The sequence below is a fragment of the Diabrotica undecimpunctata genome, chromosome 10, assembly GCF_040954645.1.
Source record: "Diabrotica undecimpunctata isolate CICGRU chromosome 10, icDiaUnde3, whole genome shotgun sequence".
Classification (NCBI taxonomy): domain Eukaryota; kingdom Metazoa; phylum Arthropoda; class Insecta; order Coleoptera; family Chrysomelidae; genus Diabrotica; species Diabrotica undecimpunctata.
Window position 1 is genome coordinate 69,744,283 of NC_092812.1, and position 16,700 is coordinate 69,760,982.

A 16,700-nucleotide genomic window follows, 5' to 3' on the forward strand; every position below is an offset into this window, starting at 1 on the left:
TGGGCCTCTTCGCGGATGTCATAAATTTTGCGAACACTCAGACCGCATACTTTCGAAACTTTTTCCACAGTAATAGTCAAACTGGAACCTTTTGGTTCAGATGGTAGTTCATTGGAAGTTCAGATGGCAGTTCAATACATTTAACACCACACGTTTTACTTGCATACTAAGAGTCATACTCTGTTTGGAATTCGCGACAGATACTGGCAACGGCTCTATGATGTAGTTACTTTCATCCGCTTGCAAAAATGAAATAGAACTGAGCTTTCATAGCTTTTACTAACAAGTTTTGGTCCGAATGACCAGTACCCAAATCGACAAAGAGACATATTTGCTTTGCGTGGACAATGGGGATTAAAACTGGTTCGCTTCTCCTAATGACTTTATAATGATCTTTATTTCCCAAAGAATGTGTTTACAACGGAAACTATTGAAAATTGATAAATATAGATAAGCTATCCACAATGAGTTTTTGATATATTTTACTTTTTTTATAGTATTTTTCTTCATGTTATTGTTGAGTTCGACAATGTAACTCTCTTATTTATACATCGATGATTGAATCATGCTTTAGTTGAAACAATAATGATAGTCTTTTATACCACCATAGGAAATTGTTGTGTGCGCATATATTCCAGTGCTATGTTTCTTAAATCCGGTCCTGATGTCGATAACATTCATTATATAATGTTATAAACATTATGATTCCAATATTGAAACCGCAAAAAGATCCAAATCTAGCAGAATCGTAGAGGAGCGTATCATTGGTCTTCTTGTGCTTTAAAATAATTCATGAGAATACTCAGAAGAAGAATGGAATATTGGCTATGATGCCACCTCAAGCCACCAAAATATCATTTTGGATTTAGAAAAGCACACTCCACAATAGAAAATATCACCCATTTAGTAACTAACACTAATATTTCGTTCTCGTCAAATCGTTTTAGCATAGCGGTTTTTGTGGATATTGAGGGAGCCTACGACAAAGTAAATTTACAAATTTTATATCAACAGATCATACGAATTGGATTTAGTTGTGAATTTTGTAGAAAAATAATAAAATTCTAGTGTAATCGAGTAATTAACCTTTAACTAAACGAGGAAATTTTAAATACAAGAACTATAAATCTGGGATTACATCAAGGCAATGTTTTGAGTCCTATGTTGCATACAATATACAGTGGGTGATCAAATTATTAGATCCACCCCATAAAATTTTACTGTTTGTTTAATAATGATAGGTAATTGAACCGTAAAACATATTTTGGTAGTTAATTCTGTTTTACTGTGATTTAGAACCTAATACAGTTTACAAATCTTTAAAAAGAAACGAGTTAATTATATTATTACTATTATTAGGTAATTGGTAGTGTCACTCTTTGCAACACCTTCTTGACATATTTTCTATGTATTTCTGGCAATTTTGTTGAATTGTTCCACTCCTGTGCCATACTGATATTAAACGCTCGATCAACTGACGCTTTATGGTTATAATTTCATTAAATTTTTATTTTCTTCATGAGCTTCCAAAGATTTTCTATTGGATTCAGATCTGGCGAATTGTCAGGTCAGCCGAGCACCGGTATCTGGTTGTCAACACGGAATTTTGTAAAAGTTTTTGTCTTGTGAAAAGGCATCGAGTCATGCATTAACTTAAAACTCTTATTCGGAAATCACTCCTGGACCTGGGGAAGCATTTTTGTTTGCAGTATTCTCAAATGCTGGTCGAGACAATGTCGAGTCTACCAGTTCCTTGACTGCTTTTGATAGACCACACCATGATGCTCAGTGGGTGCTATACCGTCCTTACAATACAATTTGCTTTGTATTTTTCCCTAGCTCTTCTCCTCACAAATTTAGCTCTATCCATGAGGATCTGCACGATAGATTCGTTCAAAAAACAAACCTGAAATATTAATATTATTTAACTGTAGACTACATAAAAGAAAAACAATGGTAAGTAATGTTATTTACCTGATTCCAATCAACAATGGTACCATCTTTAGCCCGTTGAACCTTTTTTTTTCTTCGTTACTGGTGTGACTCTTTTTGCAGGGCGACGGGTCCCCAGATCCTTTATTCGCCCACGAGTTGTCATTCTGTTGACAATCTTGGATCTGATTACAGTTTTTTAAACCAGTTTCTTCTTCCATTTGACCAATACCGCTGTCACAGCGATACCAAATATTCAATATCTGTCATACAATCTCACGGTTTAGGTTAGTGTGAGAACAATCGTTACAATATTGTATAACAAGAGCATAGTTTTCCTGTTACTTCCCACCTAACATACCTAGGACTGACAATTGATAGAAAATTAATCTGGAAACACTACATAGAAATGATTAAACATATTAAAGGCTGTAAGTTCTTAAAGCTGTGAAGCCGGTCCAGAAATTTGCCTCCACTCACTTAAAAATGTTAGATAATTGGGCGAATAAATGCCCAAGATTGTCTCTTGGAATCTTTAAAATCCCAGTTTCAAATTCTCATGTAGAATGTTTACAGCTAAGAAGAAAATATCTTTTTTTATGGAAAAGTTTATCTAAAAATAGTAATCAAGTTAGTAAAGTTCACAACCTGTTTATAATGGATTTGACTAATATGTATCTACTAAAAAAAGGAATCACTCAGTTTATGTTATCATATCAAGACTGAAATGTAAAGACATGTATAAAAACGAACCATTATCAGTATACCAAACAAACGTAGCTGATATGCCCGAAATAGTAATACTCTTTATAAGATATTATTCTATTTATTCATTGAGAAATGTAATCTTTAATTTAGATATAAAAGTATTTTAACAATTATATCATATTTTTAGATGCATCTAAAAAAGACGATCAAAAAAAAATTTGCCTTTTGGGATCCTATACAAAACTATTTCGAGACTAGAAAACTTCCGAGTGAATTTTCAAGCTATTCAGCCGAACAACTGACTATATTAGAAGCATTAAAATATATATTAAAAATAATTTATTTAATAAACAACAATTTTTAAAATGTCAGATTGTAAAATTGTTTTACATAAAATAAAATATATCTTATATTCAGTAATAACTATACCATAAAAATATGTTAGCTAATTTTAAAAACTTGTACGAGGAAGGAAAAATAATGTGTTTGGGTTAAAGCTCATTGTGGAATTATTCATAATGGAAAAAGTAGACATGCTAGCATCGGATTCTGATAATTTTGTAAAATATTTATTAATTCCGGAAGAGCTTTATATGAATTCCAAAAATATAAGTCAGGAATGGATGGATACATATGGTCATTTCACCTAATATTTTACAAAGGCATTCAGTCGATAATTTCTTCTAAACCATGGTACTTTAATTTTATTGCAAAAAAGATGCAGTCAGAATTAACTGTAGAATTAGATTTGATCATTCACTAGCACCTTCACACTTATTTAAATTAAAAATTGTAAATTTCCCAAACTGAAAGTGTGAAGAATATGGCACACTTGAACATATACAGGGTGAGTCATGAGGAACTTTACATACTTCTACCATATGTAGAGTCCCTCAGGGAGCATATCATGTGGCCACTAAAAAATGTCAACTCCTCTTCTTTATTAATTAACAGGGTGATTTGTGTAATTGACCATTTATTTCATTTTACTGTAGTGTTTATACGGCTCATTTGATTTTTTTAATTTTTGCATGATACAGTACACTACTATCAAGCATTCGACTGGTATTAGCTAAACTAAAAAATTCCAGGACTGGCTTTGGAAAAATTAATTTAGGGATTCGTATTAAATATTACACCCTGTATATATTTTTTTAAAAATGCAATAAGTGATTTTCAAACTACATAAATAGCCAATGAAAACGACATATGTGACAATGTTTTTAGTGAACGATCAAATCTCACCAAAAATAGAACAACCATAATGAAGTATCAAATTATAAGGTAATTAATTTAAACAAATGTTATAAATTTCAAACATTTTAATTGAAATGATAAACTGAGTCACTGCACAACAAAAAACAGTAACTACTAACAATAACGAAGAACAATAAAAAAAACTAAAAATATGTACATAGTTATGATAAACCCATAAATTAGAACTGGAAAAGATACAATAATGGTAACAAAATAAAAATAATTTAAAATAGATTTTCGAAATGGAACCCTGCAGCCTGTACACATTTTTGTTGCCGAATTGTTAATTGACGTATTGAATTACGGATACTCTGGGAATCGTTTCTAATAGTATTACAACAATGTATAATTCTATCAATTAATTGTTGTCGGTTATTAATATTCACTGCGTAAACTAGTTGCTTCAATCGTCCCCAAATATGGTAATCAACGGGATTGAAATCAGGGGATCTTGAAGGCCACGAAATAGGACCTGCACGTCCTATCCACCTGTTGCCATAAACATTATTGAGATGTTGTCTCACTGCCAGTAAAAAGTGTGGGGGTGCCCCATCATGCTGAAAATACATCCCTCGGATAGCAACGTTCGCGTTGGCAAGCAAATTCGGCAAAATATTTTGTAGAAAGTTCAAATAGACCTGCCCTGTTAAAGGACCATCAAAAAAGTAAGGACCTACTAATTGGTTATTTATGACACCAATCCACACGTTAACCGAAAACCTTATCTGAGAACGACGTTCTCGAATAGCATGGGGATTTTCTTCTGCCCACACATGTGAATTTCGTGAATTATTTATCCCGTCTCTAGTAAATTGGGCTTCATCTGTAAATAGTGTCCTGTATAGCGTTGGTCGATTATTGTTAATCCATCTACAAAATTCCAACGTATCGATCTCATCTCCAGCATGTAGTCGCTGAACCATTTGAATGTGATATGGGTATAGATTATTTTTTTGTAAGACTACTTACTTTTGATTGAGTAACATTGAGTTCTCGACTTACTTGTCTAGTGCTTATTGTAGGGTTCATAGTAACGACGTCCATAATGTCATCTTCCTGCGCTTCATCTACATGTCGCTCTGTTGTTCCACTAGGAAAAGTGCCATTTTCTCGCAAATAATTAAAAACTGACCCAAATGTTGGATGACTGGGAGTTCGACGATTAGGAAATCTCCTGCGATATTCTCTACTAGCAGCCCTACCATTCCCATTACAGAATCCATAAACAAATATTATGTCTGCATATTCTGTGGTCGAAAACTGATGTGGCATTTTGAACGAAAGTAACAAAAGCTCTACCAAAACTAACACAATGTACTTAACGTAGATATGACAGAAGAAATATGTATTCTTGTACACATAAATAACAATTGATAATGACAATAATGACAATGGGTATAAAATATCAAGAAACGTCAAACGGTCAACGCCAACCTTCATTTTAAACTTTTTTAGATTTATTTTTATTTAGTACAGTTGATTCAATGTATTATTATTTGACATAAAATTTTAATCATTTACAATCAACAAAAACTAACACATACAAGAGGTTTGACTTTTTAATCAATTTAATTTATTATTTATCGAAAATAATGCCCCAATACGATCTATGAGTAAAAATTTAAAATTGAAAAACAATTGATTCTATCGTAGAGATAATACAAAGTGACAGTAAAGATGTTAATTTTCTACGTATTAGATTATGTTGTAGGAACTCATTTTAATTAAAATGTTTGAAATTTATAACATTTGTTTAAATTAATACCTTATAATTTGATACTTCATTATGGTTGTTCTATTTTTGGTAAGATTTGATCGTTCACTAAAAATTTAATAAAAGTGCGACAACATTGTCGCATATGTCGTTTTCATTGGCTATTTATGTAGTTTGAAAATCACTTATTGCATTTTAAAAAAAATTTATACAGGGTGTAATATTTAATACGAATCCCTAAATTAATTTTTCCAAAGCCAGTCCTGGAATTTTTTAGTTTAGCTAATACCAGTCGAATGCTTGATAGTAGTGTACTGTATCATGCAAAAATTAAAAAAATCAAATGAGCCGTATAAACACTACAGTAAAATGAAATAAATGGTCAATTACACAAATCACCCTGTTAATTAATAAAGAAGAGGAGTTGACATTTTTTAGTGGCCACATGATATGCTCCCTGAGGGACTCTACATATGGTAGAAGTATGTAAAGTTCCTCATGACTCACCCTGTATAATGTTAAATTGTAATAAAAATAAAATAAAGACCAATTGTTTTATGGAAGCAATTATATTGTGTCATATAATTTCTAAATGTCAATGATACTTCACTTCAAACAATCATGCAACCTAAAACTATTTATTCTAGAGAGGTACAATGGACTCTGTTGTTTTATTAAAATAAACATCTGTTTATTTTTACATCCCCTACCAAAAAGGTATGATAAACCATTACAATTTATGGTTCATCACAAGGCATTAGTATTGAAACGTGAAAATAATTCAAATCTTTCCTTTCTATCCAATATATACTTCATATAATGTATTTGAGATATTCTTTTTTAAATAGGTAAAAGAAATAAATTAGACTTACTCACAATCAATTTAATTTTACTACCCAAAACGACCGGTTTCGCTTTCTAAAATTTGCAAAGCATCCTCAGGTCAAGCGGTACAAAGTAAATTAAATGCTGAAATTATAAAAAACCCATATTAGGGTGCTGTCTTATAAAGATATAGATCAAAAAAGTTATAGTAATTATGTCAATATTACATGTCTGTGTTTATTAATATTCATAAAATTGCTTTAGCAGACAAATTAACAACCCACAAATTGGTAAGAGATAATCTATTGAATTGTAAGAAATTATAAATAAACAAGATACTACTTACATGTCGGTACAAGAGTTTTTATATAATGATTGGTGATACATAGTTCAAACTATCCTGTATTGCTGATAATGGGTGATCTTCGGTCAATGTTGTTGAATAAAAGAGTGATGTCTTAAAAAATCACTCTTTCATTCAACAAACAATAACATATACCTTACTCCTATATCATCTGTTAACATCTCTCCCCTCAAGAAACTTCCTCCTTAATTGTCAGACAGTTACAACATTGACCGAAGATCACCCATTATCAGCAATACGGGATAGTTTGAACTATGTATCACCAATATAAAAACTCTTGTACCGACATATAAGTAAGTAGTATTTTGTTTATTTCTAATTTATTACAATTCAATAGATTATCTCTTACCAATTTGTGGATTGTTACTTTGTCTGCTAAAGCAATTTTATGTATATTAATAAACACAGACATGTAATATTGGCATAATTACTATAATTTTTGATCTATATCTTTATAAGACAGTACCCTAATATGGGCTTTTTATAATTTCAGCATTTACTTTGTACCGCTTGACCTGAGGATGCTTTGCAAATTTTAGAAAGCGAAACCGGTCGTTTTGGGTAGTAAAATTAAATTGATTGTAAGTCTAATTTATTTCTTTTACCTATTTGAAATGGACTCACACAAGCAACACATTCATGATATTCTTTTTTATTTGAAATACACCTAGTCTTACTTCGTCAAGTTTTTTTCTATTTAGTTTTGATTTATTTTCCACATATGCACAATTTGCTTCTTTTAAATCAAAAAATTTTTATCTTTGTTATATTCATGGTGTTGTACCGAATTTTTGTAGGCTATTCGTTTATCTTTTTGTAAGTTTGTCACTTCAAACATTTCCTCGGGAACAATCGGATGGGCTTTTCCAAAAAGAAAATATATTTTATATCAATAGGAAAGTCATTTTTCACATTTATTAATAAATGTTCTTTACTAAATGCATAATCAACAAGACTACTACCTATATACATAACAGAATAAGCTTCCCTATGTTTATGCCAACCAGTTTCACAAACACTATCTAAAAAATTAATTTTTCATACCTCAAAACTATTATCTAAGCATAATGTTATGATTTTTGATTCAAATCAGTCCTTTACTATTCCATCAAGGAAAAAACAGAATCATAAGCTTGTATTCATCAGCATAACAAATTAAATTTCTACAAATTGAACATATTCCAAAATGTTGCAAATAAAAATACACAGTGCTGTTGTCACAGTTAGGCCACACGTAGTACACTTAGGTATATAACGGGTTGCGTTTGGTCACATTGATGTTAATATTAGTAATATTTGAATTGCCAATGTTTTTATTTTGTGATTTATTGTTTAAAAGATAATAAAAATGATTAAATGTACTCAGTTAAGGAGAAAGTAGCAATAATAAAGATGTTTAAATGTACTCAGCTGAGGAGAAAGTATCAATAATAAAGATGTTTTATTCAGACAATAGTGCGACGACCCTCAGTTCTTTATTTAGCGTAAGATATCCCAATAAACTAATTCCAACTCATTCAACAATTCAACGGATTTTAAATAAAAATTGTATAAATTTCTAAATTTCAATGTCATCAATAACTAAGAAAAGGAGATGCTGTCAGACAAGCGCAATTTTGATATGAAATTTTAGAGAGGGGCTAATGCAGACAGATAACTTTTACAAAACATTTTGTTTAGCGATGAATGTACATTTACATTAAATAATGAACCAAATTTTCAAAATTATTGGATTTGGTCGACAAGAAAGCATATGGATATTATTGGAAAACAATACCCAATATCGTCGAAAAATAAATGTCTGGTTAGGAATATTTAGACACAGTATATTGGATAATTTTTCTATGAGGTAAATTTAAATTCAGAAAAATTTTGGACTTGCTACAAGAAGAGGTTTTACCGAGACTTGCAAAGTAACTTCAGATGAAGAAGAAATTTGGTTTCAAACGGATTGAGATCGGGAGATCTTAAACGATTATTTTGTGTAGGGGCATCTAAATAAAATCCAAAAGTTATTCTGCCCAAAAATTTACAGATATTTAAGCATTTAAAATTCGAACTAATGAAGGGTGCAAAAATAACGCCAGGCGTTCTGGCTAATGTTAGACGAAAATACTATCGATTGGGATATTGCTTAGGTGCTTAGTACAAAATCGCGGATTTTTTGAACATTTGTTATAGTTTATTTATTCGTTATTTAAATAATAAAAATGTACCGCTACAATTGGAATCACGATCCTAGTATTTTCACACTATATTAAAATCCTTGAATTGTTGTATAACCTGGAATTGGTCTATTAGAATATCTTGATCTTGAGTTAAATAATGATCTGACAGTACTCGAAGTATTGCCTGAATACACCATGAAATAAAATATTGACAATTCAAAAATATTGTTAATATCTAACATCATTTTGACCAAACGCAACTTACGCAACCCGTTATATACCTAGGTACACTACGTGTTGCCTAACTTTGACAAGAATACTCTGTATTTTGATTTGCAAAATTGTTGTGGAATGTGTTTAATTTGTAGAGCAATTTTAACATTTAGTTTAAATATTGATTTTATAGTCCACTCGTCAGAGAGTTGGCCCCTAAAAATCATACGAACAAGCTGAATTTTGCAGAGAATATTAATTATGGGACCCCAAAAAGATGCAAAAAAGTTTACCACTTTTACCCCCGGGCTTCCCCCTAAAACCTCCCTCGCAGGGTTGGTAAAAACACAAAAAAATCGATTTACCAAGAATCTATACACCATAGAAAAAAATGTTTCAAATAAAAAATGTAGCTGAGATAATTTTAAACAAAAATGTTAATATGCATTTTTTGTGTAGAATGAACCGTTCTCTTAGAAACAACGCTTGAAGTTTCCGTCGATTTTGCATGTCAGTTACGCGCGCAAAATCGATGTTCAATAAAATTTGTATCAGCTCGACGGTAAAAATTCGATATCTTTTGATCCAAATATCCTATCGACAAAAATCAAGAGGCGTTTTAAAGGCAAAGAGTGCAGCTTTCGAATGCAGTTTTAACACCTGTATAAAATCTGAGTTTATTTGCGGCAAAATACAAAGAATGCATACGAAAACTGAACTCTTTACCTTTAAAATGCATCTTGATTTTTGTCGATAGATCACTTGAATCAAAAGATATCGAATTTTTACGTCGCGTATTTATTTCGCACGCGTAACTGACATGCAAAATCGACGGTCGCTTTAAGCGTTGTTTCTAAGAGAACGGTTCATTCTACACAAAAAATTCTTATAAACATTTTTGTTTAAAATTATCTCAGCTACATTTTTTATTTGAAACATTTTTTGCTGCGGTGTACAGATTTTTGGTAAATCGATATTTTGGCGTTTATACCCCGCTGCGAAGGGGGTTTAAAATAAGCAATGAAACTAAACAGCTAATGACGAAAAGAAGACAACTACTAGCGCAAAACAAACGCCATACTAAAGAATACAGAGAACTTAATAAAACAATTAGAAAAGAACTAAAACGCGACATACAAAAATGGAACGAGAACTTATTAGCGCGAGTCATTGAAAACAACAGAGGCTTAAAATGTCAAAGACCCGCACTGGGAGTTCAAAAAATCATCAAAATTAAAGACGCCAACAATAAGGAAAAGGACAAATATAAAATAACAAATATTGTCGAAGACTTCTACACATCCTTGTACAGCTCGAAAGGCCAGTCTAATCAAACAACAAAAGAGAACGTCAAAAGAAAAATAAAAAACGTGGGATCAGAAGTACTACCAAATATAAAGGGATTCGAAATGGAAAGAGCTTTAAAAGAGCTAAAAAATAATAAAGCTCCAGGACACGACGGTATAATTGCCGAGCTCTTGAAAACAAGCAAGACATTAACAATCCCTGTACTAACAGAGCTATTTAATAGATGTCTCCATAATAGCAAGATCCCTAAAGACTGGAACGAGAGTCTAGTAATACTCTCACACAAAAAAGGGGACAAATGTGATCTACAGAATTATAGACCTATATCGTTGCTCAGTCAAGTATACAAACTATTTATGAGAATTATTAACAACCGGTTAACCTACAAAATGGACAATTACCAACCGGTTGAACAGGCTGGCTTCCGCAAAGGATCTAGTACATAAGACCATCTGCTGACAATGAGAACATTGATAGAGAAGGCAAATGAATACCAACTACGTCGACTACCGACCTTCGTCGACTATGAAAAGCGTTTGATAGTATCGAGATGTGGGCCATAGAACAAGCTATTAATAATTGTAGAATAGATTCGAGATATAGGCAACTAATACATAATATATATGAAAATGCAACTATGATAGTACAACTAGACGAAAATACAAATCCCATCCCCATTAAGAGAGGAGTGAGACAAGGAGACGTAATATCGCCAAAACTTTTCAACCTAGCCCTAGAAGACGTCTTCAAAACTACAAATTGGTCAACCTATGGCATTAACGTTAATGGCAACAAGTTAAACCACCTCAGATTCGCTGACGACATAGTGATTATAGCGAGCACATTCGAGGAACTGCAAATTATGATGGGGGAACTAGCAGCCAGCTCCCAATACGTCGGCCTAAAAATGAATATGAAAAAACAAAAATAATGACAAACACAGATGACCCCAGACGTATAACTATAAATGGCAGTGAGATAGAACAAATCCAGGAATATATCTACCTAGGCCAAATCCTGAGACTTGACAAAGAGAACCAAAGTGCGGAAAATACTAGAAGAGCAAGACTAGCATGGGCACGATTTGGAAAACTTAGTTGGATACTTAAGAACCGCAAAATGCCCCAATACTCGAGGAGCAAAGTGTTCAACCAATGCATCCTTCCTATCATGACATATGGATGTCAAACCTGGACCCTAACCAAGGCAAACATGAATAAACTAGCCACAACAGAAAGAACAATGGAAAGAGCAATTTTAGGTATACGACTGTCAGATAAAAAGAGGAACGACTGGGTAAGATCCAAAACAAAAGTCGAGGACATAGCAACAAAAATTGCCAAACTTAAATGGAGCTTTGCGGGCCACACTGCTAGACAAAAAGACCAACGTTGGAATACTACAATACAACATTGGAGACCTTACGAAAGTAAACGACCAAGAGGTAGACCACAGATGAGATGGGTTGATGATATTAAAAGAATAGCTGGAACAAATTGGAAATATGTTGCTGAGGATAGAGACCGATGGAAGGAGTTGGAAGAGGCCTATGTCCAAACATGGACGACACAAGGCTAAGAAGAAGAAGAGAAGAAGCGAAGGGGGTTTTAGGGGGAAGCCCGGGGGTAAAAGCACTAAACTTTTTTGCATCTTTTTTATGGTCCCAAAATTAATATTCTCTGCAAAATTCAGCTTGTTCGTATGATTTGAGGTTCAGTGTCATTTTCGTCTCTGACGACTGGATTATCAGACCTCTACCAATAGTTTCTCATGAATTTTGATGTAAATTAACTAGGGAAACAGAAATTTAACCGTTTAGAATTTCTCATTGAGTCTTATGGCCCGTTTATATACAAATATATGATGGAAGAGAAGAAATTAACAACCGTATTCTTATATTCATAAAAGTAACCATAAAGCTTATTTATCAATTATTTAATTATTTTATGCCTGAATCTTTACAACAATAATAATAATAACAATATAATTATTTTGCAGATAATAGTAGCTTTGGATGGCAAAGAAGATAAAATTACATACGATAATGTATTTGATAATGAATGTTTTAATGTGATAAGTGACGCAAGTCCTTCAGTCAACCAAATAACCATGGGCACTAGAGTTTGTGTACGTGACAATCAAAGTATGTTTGTAGAGGGCGTTGTGTGCACAATTTTAGAAGGTCAACCAGTACGTTTTGGTGTTGCTCTATTTGGCGAACAGTCTGTAGAATTAACTGTTAAACGAGCGGACTTACGGTTGCTCCGTCCCCCGTGGTGGGACGAATTAGAAAATATAGAACCTAATTTAGATAATGTGATACAACCCGCACTTGATTTTTATGGAAGAAATGCACAAGTGTCTCCAATGCAGTTACACACGCCCATATCTGCTTGCACCCCGTTGTCTAATGGAAGACATTATGATGAATTTTGTGAAAGTGAGGACGAACTAAGACAAGATAATATTACGTTTAATCCTGAAGTCGACGCAAAATTATCAGGTAGTAGTAAAAGAAGTAGTATGCACAGTAGAGGCAGTTCTTCTAGAAGCATTACTCCACGGTCGCAGCCCACTACTCCCCGAAGTCAGGCCGCCACACCCCATAAATATAGAAAAGGAGATGTTGTTTGCAATCCAAATGGCATAAGAAAGAAATTTAATGGTAAACAGTGGAGGCGTTTGTGTTCAGTTGATGGATGTAAAAAGGAAAGTCAACGTCGGGGATATTGTTCTAGACATCTAAACCTAAAAGGTAATAGTCTTCGTAGTGGACCATACCCTAGATCTAATAGCAAAGGTGATGGTGAAGAAACTTCTAGGGATTCTGAAACCTCACCAAATTGTAGCGATAGACGCATGACCGGCCGGTTCGATCAGGAGGAAACTGATGCTGCTAATATGTTAGGTGAGTACATTTGTTTTTAAAACATGTATTATGCTATAAATGCTTTTATCTCTATCATAACGTAATATTTTGGACCTTTCTGTACATTTCATTATTCCTTACTTGTTACACGCACCTCTTCTCCACTGGACATTTTTTATTATACAGTGTGTCCGTAAAGTATGGAATAAATTCGATATTTCCTAAATGAAAAGCCTTTTTAAAAAAATCTAAAACACGTCGATTTTTAAATTTAATGTTCTACATTTTACAATAAAATTTCATCATACAAGGTGATACACATTACAGTGATGACGTCATCGGCTCTTTTTTTAAATGTAACACCCTGTATTTTAGGACATTTTTAGATCGATAAAAATGAGCTGATTCCAAAAACGTATAATACTGGGGGTCTAACGGATATAATTTGAAAGATATGCGCTTAGAAAATTAATTTTTATTGATTTATAATATTAATAAATTATAAATAAATTATAATAAATAACTTGAAAATAATCAAGTAATTAATACATGACTTAATCTTAAATGTTCGAATTGTAGCCCTTGTTGTATTTGAAAGTAACCTTAACGATAACATTGTCTCTGCTCCCTCTACCAACTCGTTCAAAAACAGACTTGACCGTTTTACATTATAGTTAAAATATTGTTTTTCCTTTAAATCAAAAATTGTAATTTTATTTCTTTTATCTGCAATTTTTGTTTTTTACTAGTAGGTTATTAATGAAATTTCTTTGTTTTTGAGCATAATAGGGACTTAGTTCCTCTGCCCTCGCTTATGTATAATAATAATAATAACCTTGTTTATGCTTTTTTGAGAAATATTGTTTATTTCTTTACGAATTCTTGTTTTTAAGTCTCCAATATTTGCAGGTTTTGTTTTATAAACAACATTCTTTAAATAACCCCACATAAAATAATCCGAAGGATTCAGGTCTGGCGACCTCGCTGTCCATTCAGTATGTCCACGTCTTCCAATCCACCTGTTCGGAAAAATTTGGTTTAGGTACCTTCGAACATCTAAAGCATAATGCGGAGTCGCACCATCCTGTTTAAACTATAAACTTTTATCAAAACCTCCAAGATTAATTGTACTGGGGAATAAATTAACTAAAGTAGGTACGAGATACCCACTTAAAAACTGAAGGTATGCTGGCCCGTTTAAATTACCTTCGAAATAGTAGGGTCCAATGATTTTATTTCTTACACTGCCAGCCCATACGTTTACCTTTTGCGAGTATTGTGTATGATGTTCCCGCATCCAGTTGGGGTTTGCTTTTGCCCAGTACCTACAATTCTGACGATTGACCTCGCCATTTAATTTGAATGTAGCCTCATCACAAAAAATAATATTTTGAACCAAGAGAGGGTTTCGGTGGCTGTTATCCATCATTATTTAGCAAAATTGTATTCTTTTATCTGGATCATCCTCGTTTAATTCCTGTACAACTGTGCATTCTACTTACTTTACTTACTTTTACGTACTTTGTGTACCGTTGTTTTGCAAATATCGAGATCACTACTAACCTTACGAACAGAAGTGTGCGCATCTTCTTCAAAAGCAAGTAGAACATCTAATGTTGTAACATAATTTACAGAGGGATGACCTGATTTGCGTGCATTTTCAACCGTACCAGTTTCTCGACCGTACTTTTCAATCTTACTTACTGTTGACTGCCTGATGGGTATTTCTGGATATTTATCATTAAATAAATTACACACTTCCATCTGAGTTCGCCATTTGTCTCCATACCCAATCATCATGAGTATTTCAATTCTTTGCTTTACACTCAAATTCATTTCTACTTAAAATTAATTCTAAGTAATAATACAGAACATTCACGAATTAATACAATTATTATACTACTTAATTGTTATTAAACGTTACTAAAAAAAATTACAGTTTACCAAAAACTAGAAGTAGGCTACTTTTTTGCAATTGATAATAAATAATTTATTTTCTAAGCGCATATCTTTCAAATTATATCCATTAGACCCGAGTACCTACATCCTTTTTTGAAATCAGCTCATTTTTATCGATCTAAAAATGTCCTAAAATACAGGGTGTTACATTTAAAAAAAGACCCGATGACGTCATCACTGTAATGTGTATCACCTTGTATAATGAAATTTTATTGTAAAATGTAGAACATTAAATTTAAAAATCGACGTGTTTTAGATTTTTTTAAAAAGGCTTTTCATTTAGGAAATATCGAATTTATTCCATACTTTACGGACACACTGTATATCTCATAATATGATTTTTTGCAGTATCTTTAGGTAGTTCACGGTCAGCCACCCCAGTGTTTTCACCCAATGGGCAGGGATCATCTCCCCATACAATGCAGTCACCAATCACGGTGGGATCTCGACAGAATGTTTTTATGCCAATTTCTGGTAGCCATTCTCTTGGAATGCAAAAGGGAGCTTCACCAGGAGCTCAAGGATATAATCCAACAACATATCATCAACAAGTCGTCATAAGGTATTAAGCAGAATGTAGTATGTAGTTTTATTACAATTATTACATTACTTTTACAATACATTTTTTAAAGGCTTTATTACGATGCAATATATATATATAAAAAAAAAAGTTAATTCCAATATAACATCCAGCTGGACTTCATAAAACTTTCTTTGGATGTAACTCTTCTTTTTTATAGCTCTATAGTTCTTGATGTAGCTTGGCTTCCTTTAAAAGATTCTGTCAGCATTCTCTATTCAGAACCAGTCTTCTCCATCTCCTCATTTCCAGTACCTGTAGATCGGCTTCCATATCGTCCAGGAAGCGGTTTTTTAATCTTGCAGTATCTCCCTCTCCCAGGTTCTTAAGCATCGATTTTAGGACCGGGTCCTCACCTTTCATCCTTAAGACATACCCTACCCACCTCGATCTGTTAATTTACATTGCTTTTATGATATCGTAATGTATTATCATTTATTGCTCAACATATTGTTCTTAGGACAAATTGTTTTAAAATCCCTTAGTAGACTCTCATCTTTTTGAGTACGTGTTTAAGTTCCCGAGACATATTTTAAAATTGGTCTTATCAGAGTTTTATAATTTTTGGCTTTTGTACTTGGTCGGGATATTCCTTTATTTTAATCGTTTTGATAAAACAAAGTATCATGTGTTAGCAAGTAGGATTCGAGTCTTGATTTCGTTGTTCATATTATTTTTTCCATAAAACCTTGGATGGTTTGATTGTCTGAACATTTATAATCAAATTCTGCATCTGTTTTTGATGCTAGTGCCATATATTTTGTTTTCTAGATGTTTTTTACAAGTCCCGTAGTTTTTGAAGC

At 32.7% G+C, this 16,700-nt stretch overlaps 1 protein-coding gene across 2 annotated transcripts in view; it reads left to right on the plus strand.

Annotated features, from left to right (window-relative positions):
- Positions 1–16,700, plus strand: part of cic (Putative transcription factor capicua) — a 51,692-nt gene that overhangs the window by 15,021 nt on the left and 19,971 nt on the right. For both annotated transcript variants that reach the window (XM_072546561.1, XM_072546560.1), the window contains exons 3-4: positions 12,488–13,397; positions 15,666–15,879. In XM_072546561.1, coding sequence (XP_072402662.1) covers positions 12,488–13,397; positions 15,666–15,879 — 1,124 coding nt within the window. The remainder of the gene's footprint in view (positions 1–12,487; positions 13,398–15,665; positions 15,880–16,700) is intronic.